We start from the raw sequence: 20,363 nt of genomic DNA on the forward strand, positions 1-20,363 counted from the left end.
TGGAGCGTTTAACGCCCGTAGTAAATAAACAGGATAATGAAATATGAACTTAATTATTTTTTTTTGCTGGTTTTTGTATAATACAGCTGTATGATAACCGGTCTTTGGCCACCCCTGGATTGGTTGACAGTATATATATATATATAGGACAGCAGTGTGGTGTAGTGGTTAGGGCTCTGGACTCTTGACCGGAGGGTCGTGGGTTCAATCCGAGGTGGGGGGGACACTGCTGCTGTACCCTTGAGCAAGGTACTTTACCTAGATTGCTCCAGTAAAAACCCAACTGTATAAATGGGGAATTGTATGTAAAAATATTGTGATATCTTGTAACAATTGTAAGTCGTCCTGGATAAGGGCGTCTGCTAAGAAATAAATAATAATAATAATAATAATAATAATAATAATAATAATATATATATATAAAACAAAGAAAAAAAACGCCTGTTTGAAAAACCACATGTAGTGTCTGAGCCTTCACGGCCACCGTAATGGAGAGGCGTACCCGACCCGGGCAAGGAAGCAATTAACAACATGCTTTTGTAACGCACAGAGAGAGAGAGAAACTATTTTCAAAGTTAAAGTTTAGGTTTTTTTTGGCGGGAGTTGGTGACACTTTTGAATAAATAAAACATGGGTTGGTTTTTTCTTTCCTCTTCTTTTTGTAGAAAATCTTTTTTGCAAAACGTTTGTTTTGCAGGCAGAAGTGTGACCAAAAGTGTCAATACGATCTTCTGCACTGCAAGCAAACCTAGTACCAGGGAAAGCGTGTCGCAGTGTTTTTACGCCTTGCAGCGAGTTACTAGGCGTGAAATAATTGACCAAAACTGCTTTGCATCGGCTGCAAGAAGATTTTTCACACAAAACCACGTTTCAGGTTTAATATCATTCACAACACGGGTTACAAATTGCAGTAGCACCGCGCCTACCAGTACTAGCATAAATGCATGTCGCTGGAGGTCTTTATTATCAAACCGAGGCGCTGTTTTGAAGAAAGCCAACAACGGCGTTTCTCTTAACAACGCTTTGAGCAGTTGTATTGTTACTCGCTTGGGTTCGTGCATCGGCAGGACTCGCTTTCACTCGGGCGCGGTCGGGAGAGCGGTTTCCACGGCCGTGTCGAAGGACGTCGTGCTGTTCGAGCACGACAAGAGAACGTTTTTCCGGTTGCTGGGGTTCTTCTGCGCGGGGCAGTTTCTGTTCTGGATCTCCCTGGCGCATTTTGCCTTCACCAGCCTGAAGGACACCGGTTACCGGGAGACGGTGATCACGGACGACGCCGGGAAGAATCTGCCCAAACTCGGGGGCGTGTCGCTCAATCTGGGGTCGAGCAAATGGAGATACGGCTTCACCGTGTCGTGCCTGACAGTGGGTAAGAGATGCACGTTTATTTAGTACGCTTATTCTTACAGTCGAAATTTAGACATCAAGAAAGTAAACAGACGTGTTTTTTTTATCTTAACAGCTGTGTGTGTGCTAAGGGAGAAAGGGAGGCTCTTATACTCTCTGAACAGCCTCCCTCTGCTCTGTGCTGGTGGTGCAGAGAAAGAGAGGCTCATATACTCTCTGAACAGCCTCCCTCTGTGCTGGTGGAGCAGAGAGAGAGAAAGAGAGGCTCTTATACTCTCTGAACAGCCTCCCTCTGCTCTCTCTCCCTGTCTCTGTCTCTGTCTCTCTCTCTCTCTCAGGCACTGTGATCCTGGTCGCTGGCTCTGCCTTTGCTCGCCGGTCAGTCAGCAGGGTCCTGTTACACCGTGGAGGTCAGGAGGTCACCTTCACCACCTACTACCCCTTCGGAGGCACGTCCAGCTTCAGCGCCCCCCTGCGCCACGTGTCCTGCGTGGCCCACCGCGCCGAGGTGCCCTCCATGATCCCCATCCGGGTCAAGGGTCACGCCCTCTACTTCCTGCTCGATAAGCAGGGCCGGTTCCACAACCCCAGGCTCTTTGACGTCACTGTGGGGGCCTACAGGAAGCTCTGAGGAGCCAAATACACACGTGTGTTTTGTTTTTAATGAAGCCCAGGTTGGGTTTACAATGCTTTCTAACCTGTGTGGATGACTTCCTATACAGGGGGTTAGAAACTCACACTAGCCCTGCTGCTGCTGCTGCTGCACCCAGTCCTGGGGTTCAGAGCTCCCCTCAGTGAAGTCTAGTATTATTATTATTAATATTGAAATGATCAGGAGCCAGGAGTTTGAGCAGGGTTAGAAACTCACACTAGCCCTGCTGCTGCTGCTGCTGCACCCAGTCCTGGGGTTCAGAGCTCCCCTCAATGAAGTCTAGTATTATTATTATTAATATTGAAATGATCAGGAGCTGGGAGTTTGAGCAGGGTTAGAAACTCACACTAGCCCTGCTGCTGCTGCACCCAGTCCTGGGGTTCAGAGCTCCCCTCAATGAAGACTAGTATTATTATTATTATTATTATTATTATTATTAATATTGAAATGATCAGGAGCCAGGAGTTTGACGTTGGACATTATTTCACTGTGCTTGCTTGGGTGTACAGGTGCGCTTGAGCTCGTAATGAGGTTCTGGGTTGTTAAAAAAAATTTAATTAAAATACAGATACAAACAACCAATGCCCTGCTTCTGTTTTGAGTGTGTCTTCAATGGAATCAGCGATTCAGGCTGTCAAGGGGAGCCTTTGTGACGTCGGGGTCTGGTGCAGAAGATAAGTTGCTTTTTGTTTTTAAGCACACTGACTTACACCTGCTGTGAAACCTTGAATTTCCAGTAGAGAAACGGGCTGAACGCTTCACACAGAGACTCCCGCTGCACAGCGGTGTGATCCATTCCTGGTTTAATAATAAGACACACCTGAGCTTGTTACCTACACACACTGTGTGGCTAATCAAGCCTGGATTAAAATCTGCAACGGGTCACACTGCTGTGCAATAGGAGTCTTTTTTAGGTTCAGCGTTTAGTATCATAAGAACATAAAAGTTTGGGAACGAGAAAAGGTCATTCGGCCCATCAAAGCTCGTCCCTTGTTAGCACACCATTCTCCCCTACTGGGGAGCAGGGGACGAATTTAAAGGCACCGAATCTGGTCTTTTTTAAATGTTCCCAGTGTTTTAGATTCTTCACCTGGTAGGCTATTCCATGCATTTATAATTCTCTTGTGTGTAAGAAAGTGCCTCCCTCCAGCTATGCTGGACTCTTGCAAAAATAAGTTTACCTGGAGTTATAAAATGAAGTTCGGTTGTAGCAAATGTAAAGGGAGAGAGATAGGAGAGGAGAGAGGAAGAGAGGGGGAGGAGAGGAAAAGAGTGAGGGACAGAGGAGTGAGAGGAAGAGGGAGAGGGGGGAGGAGAGGAAGAGAGTGAGGGACAGGAGTGAGAGGAAGAGGGGGAGAGGGGAGGAGGGGAAGATAGGGGGAGCGAGAGGAAGAGGGAGGAGAGGAAGATGGGGAGGGGGATGAGAGGAAGAGAGTGAGGGACAGGAGAGGAAGAGGGAAATGAGGAGTGAGGGACTGAGGAAGAGGGGCAGAGGGGGAGGAAGAGGGAGAAGAGTGAGAGGAAGAGGGACGGGGAGGAGGAGAGGAAGAGTGAGGGACAGAGGAGTGAGAGGAAGAGGGACAGGGGGAGGAGAGGAAGAGTGAGGGACAGAGGAGTGAGAGGAAGAGGGACAAGGAGAGGAAAAGAGAAGGGGAGAGGGAGGATAGAGAGGGGGAGAGGGGTAGAGAGAAGAGGGAGGGGCAGAGAGAGGGGGTGAGGAGGTGAGGGGGAGAGGGAGAGGAAGACAGTGAGGGACTGAGAGGAAGAGGGACACAGAGAAGGGGAGAGGGAGGATTGTGAGAGGGAGAGAAGGGGAGAGGGGTAGAGAGAAGAATAGGGAGGGAGAAAGAGGAGGAAGGGCAGGAGATCGGCATTAAAAAAAAAACACCAGGAGATTTAAATATTAGAAAAAAACAAAACGCACAGAACAGCGCTGCCTTTAATGCTAATAATTGAGGCCGGCCAGGTTGAGGAGAGACCCGGCCGCTTCCTGCAGGTCCAGATCCGGCTGCAGAACCCGCAGGTCCACGCTGGCGCCGCCCTCCGCCTCGAACACGAAATACTCGATGTACCCGCTGTCTGCCAGGGGGTCCTTGACACAGCCCTCCCCTTCCTCCTCGGTCTCGCAGTACTCAATCGCCACCAGCTCCTCCAGCCCCTCCCTCTCGGCTCCGGCCACGCCCACATCCACCTGGAACACGCCCCCGGCCGCCAGGCAGGCAGCCATCTTGTAGATGCTGTAGTTGTGGTCCTCGCTGGGGTCGGAGGTCAAAGGGTTTGACCTCCAGAAGCAGGGGGCGTCGGGGGAGACGGCGACTAGGGAAGGGGTTTGGGGGTCGGAGCCTGAAGGTAAACGAAACGGGACGGGATTATTAATGGGAAACAGAAATGTAGCCTACATTTCCCATCATCCTCCTGCTCACCGGTCAATCCATCTCCGTTACATATGTGAGCAGGAGGGTGATGGGAAATGTAGTTCTGAGAGGTCCGTGCGGGTACAGGGGAAGCCATCTTGAGGCAGGGAATGCAATTTAAAAGTTTTAAAAAGTGATGAAAATATTTAAAAAAATTAAAACAATACACACACCTTACGTAAACAGTTGTAGCAACACATGGGAACATGTGTAACACAATAACATCAAAAAGGTCCTTATGTACCCTTTAAGGCTTAAGCAAACCAGGGCCTGAGGAGACAGTTGGAAATTCAGTGGAGACCTTCGGACAGAGGCTGGGAGACGCTTCTTCACACAGAGAGTGGCGAGGGGATGGAATGGGCTAACTGGTCATGTTGTTGAGGCAGGATCACTGGGATCCTTTAAGACCCGACTTGACAAAGTTCTGAGATCAGTCAGCTGCTCGGAAACGGACGGGCTGAGATGGGTCGAGCGGGCAGTTCGTTCGCTGGATTAGCACCGAGGAACCCCTTGTCCTGCATATTGTGGGGGGGTCACAGCGTGACTTTAGTGTTTGGGGGCTAGTGGTTACAGAGACCGGTTTGACGTGTTCAGTCCAGTGGATTTCTAACTACAATCCACTGGCTTTTGAGCCCAACGTCTTTTTAGTTCATGGACTTCCTACTCGGAGGGGGAGGGGAGGAGGGAAGGGGGGGGCAGTATATTCATGAAAAAGATAAAGAGCTGATTATAAAAAAAAAACGAAGCAAGCAAGCCAGCCGCCAGATTAAAGTCTTGTTTTTTTTTTCTTCCGTTCTCTCTCCTGTACACGCTAGCTTCACCGCCCTGCAGACACACTAGAGAAACGCCTGCGTTTGGCTCTCGTTGCCCGAGATACGGCTGTCTCCACGGCGACGCGACACAAGCTGAACGTGCATGAGAGCGAGCGGCCTCCTTCTGAAGGGGGCTCCCCCCGGCTAAGCATTTACAAAGCAGGCTCAAGGAGAGGGGCGAACGGGGACAATCCTTTTCTCTCTGTCTCTCTTTCAATCAAGTATTTCTCCTCAGGCCTGCGTACACAAGTCATATTTTTTTTTGTTGAACAAACTGCTGAATTGTAATCTACTCCCAGCAAGGTGATGTAAAATGCATGGTATAAAAAATATATTTTTTAAAATTTCTGCTTTATTCAATTTTGTATTACTGTTTTTATTTGAATGGTTATTTTATGTGCTTGTAGCGCTTAGGGGTCCTTATTATTATTATTTGTTTACTTAGCAGACGCCTTTATCCAAGGCGACTTACAGAGACTAGGGTGTGTGAACTATGCATCAGCTGCAGAGTCACTTACAACTACGTCTCACCCGAAAGACGGAGCACAAGGAGGTGAAGTGACTTGCTCAGGGTCACACAGTGAGTCAGTGGCTGAGGTGGGATTTGAACCGGGGACCTCCTTTGGGGTCCTTGTGACAGAAGGCGCTATAGTAAGGTGAATTGCACTGCACTGTACTGACCTGGATAATCTCCGGGATCCTCTGTGTAGAGAGCTGCAACACTGGGACTGAAGTCCGTCCTGAAAGCAGAGCATCAACAGCAGTTAACTTGTTTATTATGATGACAAGCAAGCAATCGATCAGATTATTTTAATATCGCGGCTCTGACAGCGAGCCACTTCCAAGCGCTTCATCCGACGTTAGGGCAGCAGTGTGGAGTAGCGGTCAGGGCTCTGGACTCTTGACCGGAGGGTTGTGGGTTCAATCCCAGGTGGGGGGACACTGCTGCTGCACCCTTGAGCAAGGTACTTTACCTAGATTGCTCCAGTAAAAACCCAACTGTATAAATGGGTAATTGTATGTAAAAATAATGTGATATCTTGTAACAATTGTAAGTTGCCCTGGATAAGGGCGACTGCTAAGAAATAAATAATAATATTATTAATAATAATAAATGCAAAGCAGAGCCATGGGAAAATCTGCATAAACCCCATGCAGAAATACAGGGGTGAGCTTCTTCCGAGAGGATGCTCACCTTATCTGGAGCGTGCCGATGCAGCTGTTGGTTTTCCGGACAGCTTCCAGGAGGGCAGGTCTGTATTCCGGGTCCACACTCCACAGCGAGCCCTTTCCCATATTCTGGAACAACATCAGGTTTGTTCCCGTATTATTATTATTATTATTATTATTATTATTATTATTATTATTATTATTAATGAGTCATTCAGCAGACGCTTTTATCCAAAGCGACTTACAGAGACTAGGGGGGTGAACTCTGCTTCATCAACAACTGCTGCTGCTGCTGCTGCAGAGTCACTTCCAATAGGAGCTCGTTTGACGTCTCATCCGAAGGACGGAGCACAAGGAGGTCAAGTGACCTGCTCAGGGTCACACACACACACACACACAGGGAGTCAGTGGCTGAACTGGGAATGAACTGGGAACCAGTAACAAGCCCATTTCTTTATAGTCGCCTTGGATAAAGGCTTCTGCCAAATATAAGCATTGTGGAGTAGTGGTTCGGGCTCTGGACTCTTGACCGGAGGGTCGTGGGTTCAATCCCAGGTGGGGGGGCACTGCTGCTGTACCCTTGAGCAAGGTACTTTACCTAGATTGCTCCAGTAAAAACCCAACTGTATAAATGGGGAATTGTATGTAAAAATAATGTGTAAAAAATAGTGTGTAAAAAATAATGTAATTGTATGTAAAAATAATGTGACATCTTGTAACAATTGTAAGTCGCCCTGGATAAGGGCGTCTGCTAAGAAATAAATAATAATAATAATAATAATAATAATAATAATAATACAATTAAATAATTCAATCTGGGATCAGAAACACTGAACACATTCCGAAGCACCTTGCTCTTGTCCTTCCTCATCTTCCTGAAGCACTTGCTCAGAGACAGGTTGTGCCTCACAGAGTTTTTCCAGCCCACCGGCGCTTTCTGGAAATAGGGAAAGGTGAGCAGGATCCAGTCGTAGATATCCTTCACCTGGAGGCACTGCCCGGGTGAGCCATCGATGGCCATGAAGATCAGGCTGCTGAAGGAGTAAGGGGGCTTGGAGCAGGAGGAGGCGGAAGAGGGGTCTGACCTGGGCTCGCCAGCCCCGGGAGGGAGCTGGATCCTGGGGGAGCCCTGGCAGTCCGTGAGCGCGCCTCGGAGCAGGGTGGTGAGCGAGGGAGGCTGCTCCCCGTCTCCCCCCAGCCTCAGCTCTTGGAGCAGGTTGGTGTTCTCGTGAAGCCAGTTCAGGCTGGTCAGCTCTTCATCGTCCCGGCTGCTCGCTGGCGCCCCCTTGTGCTGGGGGAGAGGGGAGGGAGGGGGGAGTGGCGGCTCTGGGCTGGCAGCTTCAGGATCCATCTCTCTTGCGAGGGGCAGTCTCCTCTCTCTCCTGCATAGGGGTGAGAAGAAAAAAAAACATGTTTGTGGTGGATTTCTTTTGAGCTCTTGTTCAGTTCCAGTTTGTTGCTTTAGACTTCACCAGTCTTTACAGAAGTAACAGCCAGCGTCAATTATTATTATTATTATTATTATTATTATTATTATTATTATTATTATTGAGTCGTTAAGCAGACGCTTTTATCCAAAAGCGACTTACAGAGACTAGGGGGGTGAACTCTGCTTCATCAACAACTGCTGCTGCTGCTGCTGCAGAGTCACTTCCAATAGGAGCTCGTTTGTTTTCCGTCTCATCCGAAAGACGGAGCACAAGGAGGTTCAGTGACTTGCTCAGGGTCGCACACACACAGTGAGCCAGTGGCTGAGCTGGGATTGAACTGCGAACCAGTAACAAGCCATTTTCTTTAACCACTGGGCCACCAATTTGTTACAAACAACTCAGACAGAGGCAGCATCCTCTATCGTAACTGGAGACGTTTCTGCGTCTATTTGATAAGGCAGATTTGCATGAATGGCTTTGTTTTATAAATCATAACTTTATTAAATTTAATCATCATCTTACAGGAAGATTCAACATTGAAAAGGAGAAAATACTCAGAATGCTAATAAAGATAATATTACTAATAATATTACTAAATACGGAGCACAAGGAGGTGAAGTGACTTGCTCAGGGTCACACACACACACACATGAGTGAGTCAGTGGCTGAGCCGGGATTTGAACCAACAGGAACCTGGTAGTAAGCCTTTTTCTTTAACCACTGAACCACCAAAGCCTAGTGATCTAGACTCCTTTTGTTTCGCTGGTAATACACTGGCTGTGCACTAGGTGGCACTGACCTCTGTAAAAGCACTTCGGCTGACCTAGCCTATGTTATGTATCTCTGTCCATATATATATATAAAATATAGGGGCATAATTTAGATATTTTATCATGTAATCAAAGAAACTACAAAATGATATCGCATAAGTCTAACTAATAGCAGCACATTATTTTCATGCTAGATTTCGAAACGTCACATTTTTCAATTTGTTTCAGTTTTTCAGTTAAGTATATGGGGAAAACTACAAAGCGCTGGGTGTGGAATTCAATATGTTAACAAGGGAACATTATTCAGCAGCTTTCATTGGACTCTATGAAGCTGAGGGAGTTCATTCTATATAGAGGAGGTGGAATTCAATATGTTAACAAGGGAACATTATTCAGCAGCTTTCATTGGACTCTATGAAGCTGAGGGAGTTCATTCTATATAGAGGGGGTGGAATTCAATATGTTAACAAGGGAACATTATTCAGCAGCTTTCATTGGACTCTATGAAGCTGAGGGAGTTCATTCTATATAGAGGGGGTGGAATTCAATATGTTAACAAGGGAACATTATTCAGCAGCTTTCATTGGACTCTATGAAGCTGAGGGGGTTCATTCTATATAGAGGGGGTGGAATTCAATATGTTAACAAGGGAACATTATTCAGCAGCTTTCATTGGACTCTATGAAGCTGAGGGAGTTCATTCTATATAGAGGGGGTGGAATTCAATATGTTAACAAGGGAACATTATTCAGCAGCTTTCATTGGACTCTATGAAGCTGAGGGAGTTCATTCTATATAGAGGGGGTGGAATTCAATATGTTAACAAGGGAACATTATTCAGCAGCTTTCATTGGACTCTATGAAGCTGAGGGAGTTCATTCTATATAGAGGGGGTGGAATTCAATATGTTAACAAGGGAACATTATTCAGCAGCTTTCATTGGACTCTATGAAGCTGAGGGAGTTCATTCTATATAGAGGGGGTGGAATTCAATATGTTAACAAGGGAACATTATTCAGCAGCTTTCATTGGACTCTATGAAGCTGAGGGAGTTCATTCTATATAGAGGGGGTGGAATTCAATATGTTAACAAGGTAACATTATTCAGCAGCTTTCATTCGACTTTAATATGAAGCAAAATTAGTTCATTCTACAAGGGTGATGCAAAAGTTTTGACCAGAGCTCTGTAGACTGGCATTTTAATTTAGTTTTTTTTTTCAAAAACTTTGCTGTGAAGATTAGCAGCGTGCAAAAAATAAGGGACTTTGTCCCTCTCCGTCTCTTATTAAAACCAGTCGGCGAACAGCAGGTTACTTTGTCTGTGAATGTCCGCTGTGTGATTTAATAAATGTAGCTTCGAGTCACCTGGAAAGAGAAACGGGGCGCTCCGAGAGCAAGAACAAGGGGTACAAATTAACTCGCTTGGGGCTCAGAATTGGGCGCCGGCCAACTTTTCAATTATGCAGCCTTTTTAATTTATTAAGAAATAACCCGAATATTTCCTCAACACACACACATATTGACGCGTATTATGAGTATTCAGTCCAGTGAATCGTAAGTTTAACCAGGTTCAAGGCCTTAGTATACACCGTGCTGTATTTTTGTATTTATTAACAAAAGAAGAGATAGCGTGCACGGTCTCTCGCGATTTTTTTTTCGCTTTTTATTTCCACTCGTGACGAATACCACGATAAAGGCAGCCGCGCAGTTTTGAATGACCCGTGACGCAGTTTAATTAAACGCAGCAAAAGATGTATTATTGCCCCCCAAAAATAAGTGAACAAACCAGAGGGGGGGGGGGGATAAATGAAGCATGTTAGTTTATTGTTTGAAACCAAAAGTCTCGAACAAAACACGTTTTGTTTTGTTTTTGGAAACAACGAAATGGATTAACAATATTACGGCGTGCCGCTAGCGACAAAAAACAAATAATATGCTTATTATTTCAATTCTTACCTTTCGTGACGTGGGAAATGACAAGGCTAGGGTGCCGAATCGCAAGTTAGACTAGAGAGGGAAATTTACAAAAGGAATTATCTTTCCGCCTCTTTCCTCGTCGCCGTGGAAACTAAAAAGACGCTTTCGCCAAACCCTCCAGCCTGGCCCCTTTTAAAGCAACAGACTCGATTTTACACAACATTACCAACTTTTAATAAACACCGCGTTAAAAAAAACAACACAACAACAAGCATTTAAATAGCAGGTTTTAATTGTAAGGGCAGTACACGGTTAGTTTTAGATTGTTAAAAACAATCTCTTTGGATAACTTGTTTATAATACAGCTAACCCGGTCTGTACAACGCATAGATTACAGTTTTTTTTTCTGACAGAAATACACAACAATATAATGATAGAGTATATAATACTTCATGTTATAAAAGCCCATGTTTGTTTCCGGTGTATTTTTAATGCGTTTATAACGATTGATTTCCCTGTAATGGTTTGTTTTATTATTTATTACAAATGTGTGAATTTAATGGTTAGTTTATATATTAGACAGCGAAATCTGCTGCCAAGTGATCACCTTTAACCAATTCGATGATGTGTTAACAGGTCTTTTGTGTTTTTCTTTTACATTAGTAAGTAAACAAATCGAGAACTTTTTTTTTTTTTTTTTTTTATGACAATTAATTTCGAATTATATTATAAATCGGTAGCTGAACACGCGAGTAAATAGACACTGTGCTTAAGCAATGCGTCACCCATTCTCGTTTCTCTGAACTTAAGGGCAATAAAATATGCATCCTTCTTTGGACCCTAACAGGCGTGCCGGATCGCATCGGTATTTTTTTATTTATTTATTGTCTGACGGGCGAGTCTGCAATAAAATAAATAGTTTAAAAAAAAAAACAATATCTAACATAAAAACTGGCACAAATGAATCCCTGGTCGGCTGAATGTATATATTTGCAATGATATATATATTTATTTATTTAGCAGACGCCTTTATCCAATGTGACTTACAGAGACTAGGGTGTGTGAACTATGCATCAGCTGCAGAGTCACTTACAACTACGTCTCACCCGAAAGACGGAGCACAAGGAGGTGAAGTGACTTGCTCAGGGTCACACAATGAGTCAGCGGCTGAGGTGGGATTTCAACCGGGGACCTCCTGGTTACAAGCCCTTTTCTTTAACCACTGGACCACACAGCCTCCTTTACCCGTCTCACTTGTTCGTGGGTTGCATTGCAGGCGCGTGCTGTTCTGCACCCCGGTGATAACGGGTCGCCTTGGTTACTATTGTGACGCTGCAGACACCGGATGAAAGGCTCGTCGGCTTTTTAGTCTCACAGTCTGCCAGTCCGTACTGGGCTGTCTTTACAAAGCGTTTACCAGCAGTGTTTTTTTTTTCATCTGAAGAGAAAAAAACAAGATGTAGAGTTATCTACAAATAAATAACCGCTGAAGGGAAATATAACGGCAAAGCCACTAGAAGTGTTACCTGCTACAAAAACAAAATAGATATATTATAAACCTAAGTTATTATTATTATTTATTTATTAGCTGACACCCTTATCCAGGGCGACTTACAATTGTTACAAGATATCACATTATTTTTACATACAATTACCCATTTATACAGTTGGTTTTTTACTGGAGCAATCTAGGTAAAGTACCTTGCTCAAGGGTACAGCAGCAGTGTCCCCCCCACCTGGGATTGAACCCACGACCCTCCAGTCAAGAGTCCAGTCAATATTTTGTTAACCAGTGGTTAACCAGTGTTAACCAGTGTTAACCCCCCCCCCTCCCCCCCCCCCCACACAGACACACACACACACACGCACACACACACACACACACACACACACCCCTCCCCCATCTCGCATTCAAAAACTAGGAGTTAATTGTCATTTTACACTCATGAAATTGATTCACATACCGGTATATATATATTTAAATATTTGCCCGCCCCCCCCCCCCCCCCCCCCCCCCCCCCGCCCCTCGTCCTTATTGCTACAGGAATCGTTTTCGCCCTGCGTGGATAACTCGATTCACTCTCCTTGCTAGATATACTCTTATGTTACTTATTATTATTGTTATTATTATTTAATTTTTGCTGTGTGTGGACGCCGTTGCTATGGTTATGATAACCAAAAAAACGACAGCTCCGAGGGGGAAAGAAATAGGATTTCTTGACTGATATTTTTCTTCGGTGTGAATGCACTCGGGGGACGCCTTAAAAATTCAAAAGGATTAGACGAGGCGTTGAAAAAGCACATTTCTGTTGTTTGGAGTATGGAGGGGGTTGTTTATCGGGACTAGAGTCCCCTTTTCAATCAATGCAACGGCGAATTAGTATCTGGACAATCGTTCAAAGACCGCTCCTTTTTTTTTTTGCCTTTATATATATATATATATTTTTCTGGAGAGGAATTGAGCTTCGATTTTAGATGGAAAAAGCGACTGGCTGATCAGCTGTTGCGTCGCGGTGGCTGTCTGATTGAGTAATGTCAAAAAAAAAACTAAAAACTAATAACAACGACAATAACTTGACATACAAACCCGAGAAATAAAGACCAGAGTTTCTCAAGACGGCGTGTGTGTTTTGTAATGAAACGCAGTTGGATAGATATTATAGCCTAACAGATTCCTTTAACACAGGAGTGGATTAGATCTATATATCTATATTACTGAACTCCCAGCATGTAGAATAATTAGTTAATTGCGTATTTGCACGCGTGTGTGTGTGTGTGTGTGTGTGTGTGTGTGTGTGTGACAGCCTATACCAAGATGTTGGGATAAGACACCAGGAGAGAAAATCAAAAAGGGGCAAAAACAGAAGACTTGTCCGGTCTGCTGAGGTGTATTTGGCTGACACGTCCCCTAAAGCCAAACATGACATCATGGCCCCCCCGTTTTCTGGGTCCCGCGGTGCCCCCCCCGGGTTCCGCGACCTGCGCTTGAACGAGGAGAACGCGCGGTTCGCGCTGCTCGCCCTGCTCATGGCCGGGTATCTGCTGTGCGGAGCCGCCGTGTTCTCCGCCATCGAACACCCCGCCGAGCTCGAGAACCACCGGCGGTGGAACCGGACCCTGCTCAGCTTCACCCAGAGGTTTAACATCAGCCCCGGGGAGTTCCGCCGCTTCCTGCGGGAGTACGAGGTGGCCATGGCGAAGGGGATTCGGGTGGACGCCCTGAGACCTCGCTGGGACTTCGCCGGAGCGTTTTACTTCGTGGGGACGGTGGTGTCAACGATTGGTAGGGAAATAATATCGATGTTTTTTTTAATATATTTTAAAATATTCAAGGCGTATATGTGAAACTTGTCAAAATTTGCCCTTTAATTTTGTATTTTGTATTTTTTGTCAACCGTGAACCACATGAAATTTATTATTATTATTATTATTATTATTATTATTATTATTATTATTATTATTATTATTATTATTAGTTTGTTATTAGTATTTGTATTGGTATTGATATTGTTATTTGGTGTGTTTTGCACGCTAATTTGTTTCCTTTTTATATTAACAAAGTTCCAATTACTCTTAATATTCTTAATTCCTATTGGTAAATATTATTTTCCAGCTGTGTGTCTGTGTGTGCGTGTGTGTGTGTGTGTGTGTGTCAGTGTGTGTGTGTGTGTGTGAGGGGGGTAGGGGGGTGGGGGGTGGGCGGGGGCAGTTTTACTTCCTGACATTTCTTATCTTCTGCCGCTGCAAGTCGGAGCAGCATCAGCGACGTAACGGAGGCTTATTTATCTACATGACTGTACCAGCGCAGCCAATTACATACCACCCCACCACCCACCGCCCCACCCCTCACCCCACCACCCCACCACCCCCCCTGACCACCACCCCACCACCCAGCCCACCTCCCCACCCCCCGTGTTCCACACTAAGTGGGCTGCAGTAATCCTCACATCATCACACAGACACTTCCCAGATGCTAATGACAAGTGCAACACACGAAGCCTGCCGTTTTAATTGCAAAAACGCAATTACAGCTTTCCAGAAGACAGTTAATAACCTCCCTGTGCTAAAGACGCGTGCAAGTGCGTCGGTATAATTACTGACTGAGCTCCGATGTGATTTGGCTCTTATGAGGCTGATTCACCATTCAGAGTGAAACAAGAGATCAGACAGCTGCTTGGGTTTGTGTGGGTCGCTGTCCTCCGCAGAGTCTTTAAGAAAAGCAGCGATCATCACAAACCCAAGCAGCTGTTTCTGAATTCACTCTGAACGGGGAATCAGCCCCCCGATCCACACCAGCGCCCCTCGCCTGTTCGTCAGCGCCTGATTTCTGCGGAGAGTCTGAATAATGGCGTAATCTGTTCGATCAGACTTTCTTTATTTACTTCCTGCCTTGCTGTTTGTTTTAGGCATGTTTTTTTTTTAAATCATTCTGTTGCTCCAAACTCAAGTATCGTTTTTTTTCTCTAGCCTTTGCAACGGGAAACCAAACTAGATTTCTAATCTCGTCTTTTCTTTTTTCTCCACCCAGGATTCGGCATGACCACGCCCTCCACCATCACCGGCAAAATCTTCCTCATTTTCTACGGCATGATGGGCTGCGCCGGCACCATCCTCTTCTTCAACCTCTTCCTGGAGCGCGTGATCACGCTGTTGGCCGTGCTGATGAAGGGCTTCAGACGAGGGAGTCTGTGTCTCCGAGGGGGGGACCCCGAAACCGACCCCGGGCAGGAGGAGGGAGGAGGAGGGGAACCCGGCCAGCTGTCTGCCTGGAAACCCTCGGTTTACAACGTGATGCTAATCCTGGGACTGGCAGCGTCCCTGATCGCTTTCTGTGCCTCCTCACTGTACACCCCGGCCGAAGGCTGGAGCTACGTGGACTCCCTGTATTTCTGCTTCGTGGCTTTCAGCACCATCGGGTTCGGGGATCTGGTGAGCGGACAGCGGGGGTCCTACGAGAACCAGGCGCTCTACGGCCTGGGGAACTTCTCTTTCATGCTGCTGGGGGTCTGCTGCCTCTACTCCCTGTTCAACGTCATCTCCATCGTCATCAAACAGTTTCTCAACTGGCTACTGAGCCGCTGCTGCTTCTGCTCCCGCCACCAGAGGAGAGCCGGGAAGCAGCAGCGGGTCCTGGGAGGCAGGCGGCACAGGGTGGCCCCCCTGCCGGCTTCCGCGGGCCGCCACCCGACGAGGAGCGAGGTCTCCGTGGATACGGAAGCCGCTTTGGAGAGCGAGACGGACGCTCGGCGGGTCTCTGTGGAGATGAGCGCCATCCGCGACTTCCTGGCCAATAACAATCGGGCGATGGCAACGGACGCCCCCAGGCTGCCAGGACCCGAAGCCGCCAACGGGCATCTCAGGGTGGCTTGGGAGGACGGCGTCGAGGGAGCGGCCGGCAATGAGGACCACCGTGAGCTTGAAAAGGGTCTGCTGAGGGATATCGGCTCCCTGGCCATCATGAACAACAAGTTGGCAGAAACGTCGGATCGCTGCGGTAACGGGCTGCCCGTCGTTGGCTCGGCCAGGCTGCTGCTGCTTCAGCAGGAAACGAGCGACCACCGTCTGCTCCTCCACCGCCACTGGCTCTCCAGCGCCCAGGGGTCTCCGGCCAGCGAGAGCAGAAGCCGTCGCGCGTTTCCTGGGTCTCCCGTCTCCTTGGGGGGTCCCTCGAGCGGGGTGGGATCCCTGGCCAACCTCGAGAGCCTCGACCAAACCAGCGGCTCCCAGAACGGACTGTCCTCCAGCAGAGTCGAGTCCCCGACGCCTTTGAATCGGCAGCTGGGGGACAACGAGAGAGCCTCTTCATCGCTGGACCAGCCCGGAGACTACCGCAGGAAGATGACCAAGAGGCTGAGCCACTCCGGACACGGGCTGACCCGTTGCGTCCCCTCTCCCGTGGTCCCGGGCCGGCGAGTGGGTCGGTCCGGTGCTGTGGAGCCCCCCAGAGAGTCCCTGAGCAGCGGGGGCCCCGCCGGGATGAAGACGAGGGTCTGCTCCCCCAGAGACACGCTCCTGAGCGGAGTGGGGTCCCTGGCTGTCATGAATGACAGGTTTGCAGAGACCAGTAAGAGAAAGATCTCCCGGCACCAGCAGAGAACCACCGAAACGCAGGAGAACACTTAGAGTGAGAGAGTGGTCGGTTCAAGCCATCGTTGAGGATGGGAAAGAATGGGAGAGGATGGAGAAGAGTAGGAGAGGATAGGAGAGTGTCGGAGAGAATGGGAAATGGCAAGGGAGGATGTGAACGGATGGAGGAGAGTAGGAGAGGATGGGAGAGAGTTGAAGATGATGGGAGAGAGTAGGAGAGGATGGGACAGGTGGAGAGGATGGGAGAGAGTGGAAGATGATGGGAGAGAGTAGGAGAGGATGGGAGAGAGTTGAAGATGATGGGAGAGAGTTGGAGAGGATGGGACAGGTGGAGAGGATGGGAGAGAGTGGAAGATGATGGGAGAGAGTAGGAGAGGATGGGAGAGAGTTGAAGATGATGGGAGAGAGTAGGAGAGGATGGGAGAGAGTTGAAGATGATGGGAGGGAGTTGGAGAGGATGGGAGAGAGTTGAAGATGATGGGAGAGAGTAGGAGAGGATGGGAGAGAGTTGAAGATGATGGGAGAGAGTAGGAGAGGATGGGAGAGAGTTGGAGAGGATGGGAGAGAGTTGGAGAGGATGGGACAGGTGGAGAGGATGGGAGAGAGTTGGAGAGGATGGGAGAGAGTTGGAGAGGATGGGAGAGAGTTGGAGATGATGGGAGAGAGTTGGAGAGGATGGGAGAGAGTTGAAGATGATGGGAGAGAGTTGGAGAGGATGGGAGAGGATGGGAGAGAGTTGAAGATGATGGGAGAGAACTGGAGAGGATGGGAGAGGATGGGAGAGAGTTGAAGATGATGGGAGAGAGTTGGAGAGGATGGGAGAGGATGGGAGAGAGTTGAAGATGATGGGAGAGAGTTGGAGAGGATGGGAGAGAGTTGGAGAGGATGGGACAGGTGGAGAGGATGGGAGAGAGTTGGAGAGGATGGGAGAGAGTTGGAGAGGATGGGGGAGGGTGGGAGAGAGTTGAAGATGATGGGAGAGAGTTGGAGAGGATGGGACAGGTGGAGAGGATGGGAGAGAGTTGGAGAGGATGGGAGAGAGTTGGAGAGGATGGGGGAGGGTGGGAGAGAGTTGAAGATGATGGGAGAGAGTTGGAGAGGATGGGACAGGTGGAGAGGATGGGAGAGAGTTGGAGAGGATGGGAGAGAGTTGGAGAGGATGGGGGAGAGTTGGAGAGGATGGGAGAGAGTTGGAGAGTATGGGGGAGAGTTGAAGAGGATGGGTGAGAGTTGAAGAGGATGGGTGAGAGTTGAAGAGGATGGGAGAGAGCTGAAGAGGATGGGAGAGAGTTGAAGAGTAAAGGGGAGGATGGGAGATGGTAGGAGAGGATGGTAGAGAGTTGAAGAGGATGGGAGAGAGTTGAAGAGGATGGGAGAGAGTTGAAGAGTAAAGGGGAGGATGGGAGAGAGTTGGAGAGGATGGGAGAGAGTTGGAGAGGATGGGAGAGAGTTGGAGAGGATGGGAGAGAGTTGAAGAGGATGGGAGAGAGATGAAGAGTAAAGGGGAGGATGGGAGAGAGTTGGAGAGGATGGGAGAGAGTTGAAGAGTAAAGGGGAGGATGGGAGAGAGTTGGAGAGGATGGGAGAGAGTTGGAGAGGATGGGAGAGAGTTGGAGAGGATGGGAGAGAGTTGAAGAGGATGGGAGAGAGATGAAGAGTAAAGGGGAGGATGGGAGAGAGTTGGAGAGGATGGGAGAGAGTTGGAGAGGATGGGAGAGAGTTGAAGAGTAAAGGGGAGGATGGGAGAGAGTTGGAGAGGATGGGAGAGAGTTGGAGAGGATGGGAGAGAGTTGGAGAGGATGGGTGAGAGATGAGGATGGGAGAGAGTTGGAGAGTATAGGGGAGGATGGGAGAGGGTAGGAAAGGGCAGGTAAATTGGTAAGAGCCATGTGCTTCATTTACTGGGCGTCCAACTTTTCCCTGTAATCACTCACCCACAATGCCTCTCTTCTACTGGGAGGAGAGATTAGACCTCATTCACCAAGACCAAACCTTGAAGCTACGGAGCTAGAACAGACATTTAAGGGATCATTGCAACTTGAAAAACGAAATGCTTGTTTTAGCATGTGTGTTTCTTTCCAAACTGCACAGTTGAGACCCATACAGTGATGGAAAGGCACAACAGCACAGAGATAAGGGTTTATTTTGCAAGCTAAATGTTTTGTGATAGTCTTTTTCTTTGGCTATTAACCCCCCCCCCCCCAGTGATATATTTATTGATGGTTATGAGAACAAATTAATTAGCCAAGGATGCAGTGAATTATTTATGAACTATAAATAATTTGCACCAGGCTGGGATGTATGAATTATTCAGACGCGATCTTTGATCTCACTCTAATGCTGCTGCGCACTCTGAATGAGAAGCAAAAGTTCTTAGAAAATAAATGATTTTTATTGTTTGTGCAGCACCTTTTCTATTTCCAAAGCTGTAGAAGATCTATCACTTATAACAGGGTGTTTGTGCTAATTGTGTTAGACATTTACATTCTAATTAGCTGTCTCTGTTTGAAATATCATTGTAACCTGAAAATTAACTTTAATATAATTATTATTAATTATAGTTGTATAATAATAATAATAATATTAATAATAATAATAATAATTATTATTATTATTAGTAGTAGTAGTAGTAGTAGTAGTAGTAATATTATTAGTAATATTTTCTTTATTATCATTATAATTATTTTCTCCTTTTCAACGTTGAATCTTCCTATAAGATGAATTAAATTTAATAAAGTTATGATTTATAAAACAAAGCCATTCGTGCAAGTCTTTGTCACCTTGAGTTTATTATACGTGGCTTTTACTGTGTTTCTGAACTTCAAACTTTAAATAAAAGTGGGACTTGTCAAGTAGAGGCAGAAATGTCTTCAGTTACAATGGAGCTGCTGCTGCTGTCTGAGTTGTTTGTAACAAATTGGTGGCCCAACGGTTAAAGAAAGGGGTTTGTTACTGGTTCCCAGTTCAATCCCAGCTCAGCCACTGGCTCACTGTGTGTGCGACCCTGAGCAAGTCGCTTCACCTCCTTGTGCTCCATCCTTCGGATGAGATGTCAAACAAACAAGCTCCTATTGGAAGTGACTCTGCAGCAGCAGCAGTTGTTGATGAAGCAGAGTTCACCCCCCCTAGTCACTTTGGATTATTATTATTTGTTTATTTAGCAGATGCCTTTATCCAAGGCGACTTACAGAGACTAGGGTGTGTGAACTATGCATCAAGTGCAGAGTCACTTACAACTACGTCTCACCCGAAAGACGGAGCACAAGGAGGTGAAGTGACTTGCTCAGGGTCACACAATGAGTCAGTGGGTGAGGTGGGATTTGAACCGGGGACCTGTGGTTACAAGCCCTTTTCTTTAACCACTGGACCACACAGCCTCCTGGATAAAATGACTAATTAAAAATATGAATTAATCTCATAGACCTGAATGGGCTGGAACCTGACCGCTGCAGCTGAAATATGAACGTCTTACCGTTCCACTAGAGAGGCAGCTGTGAAATAGAAATTACACCCTGGCAGAATACCTGGTAACTGTCAGAAACACAAAGCAGAGGCAGATCCTGACCAAATACCGGCTCAGTGACCACAACCTGGCCATTGAAAAAGGCCGACAGAGGCAAACCTGGCTGGCCAGGGAGAACAGGCACTGTGGTCACTGTGAGACAGGAGAGGTCGAGACAGAGATTCACTTCCTGACACACTGTGAAAAATATAAAAACATAAGGGACATTTTCTTCCCCAAATTCTGTGATTTAGTCCCAGAA

At 46.9% G+C, this 20,363-nt stretch overlaps 3 protein-coding genes across 3 annotated transcripts; 2 read left to right on the top strand and 1 right to left on the bottom strand.

The window, feature by feature from the left end:
- Positions 1-447: 447 nt before the first annotated feature.
- LOC117967822 (transmembrane protein 223-like) lies at positions 448-2,577 on the top strand. Its single transcript, XM_059015933.1, has 2 exons — positions 448-1,369; positions 1,686-2,577. Exons 1-2 carry the CDS (start codon positions 631-633, stop codon positions 1,976-1,978), a joined length of 1,032 nt encoding a protein of 343 aa, XP_058871916.1. The 5' UTR covers positions 448-630; the 3' UTR covers positions 1,979-2,577.
- A 1,323-nt stretch (positions 2,578-3,900) lies between these two features.
- On the bottom strand, positions 3,901-10,681 carry LOC131722800 (forkhead box protein N2-like). Its single transcript, XM_059015934.1, has 5 exons — positions 10,552-10,681; positions 7,246-7,777; positions 6,421-6,524; positions 5,907-5,965; positions 3,901-4,342 (listed from the first exon to the last, which is right to left on the bottom strand). The coding sequence occupies exons 2-5, from the start codon at positions 7,744-7,746 to the stop codon at positions 3,945-3,947; spliced, it is 1,062 nt and encodes a 353-aa protein (XP_058871917.1). The 5' UTR covers positions 7,747-7,777; positions 10,552-10,681; the 3' UTR covers positions 3,901-3,944.
- A 1,888-nt stretch (positions 10,682-12,569) lies between these two features.
- On the top strand, positions 12,570-17,349 carry LOC117398539 (potassium channel subfamily K member 13-like). Its single transcript, XM_034915074.2, has 2 exons — positions 12,570-13,795; positions 15,041-17,349. The coding sequence occupies exons 1-2, from the start codon at positions 13,441-13,443 to the stop codon at positions 16,633-16,635; spliced, it is 1,950 nt and encodes a 649-aa protein (XP_034770965.2). The 5' UTR covers positions 12,570-13,440; the 3' UTR covers positions 16,636-17,349.
- The last annotated feature ends 3,014 nt before the right edge of the window (positions 17,350-20,363 follow it).

This window comes from Acipenser ruthenus, chromosome 51 (assembly GCF_902713425.1).
Source record: "Acipenser ruthenus chromosome 51, fAciRut3.2 maternal haplotype, whole genome shotgun sequence".
Classification (NCBI taxonomy): domain Eukaryota; kingdom Metazoa; phylum Chordata; class Actinopteri; order Acipenseriformes; family Acipenseridae; genus Acipenser; species Acipenser ruthenus.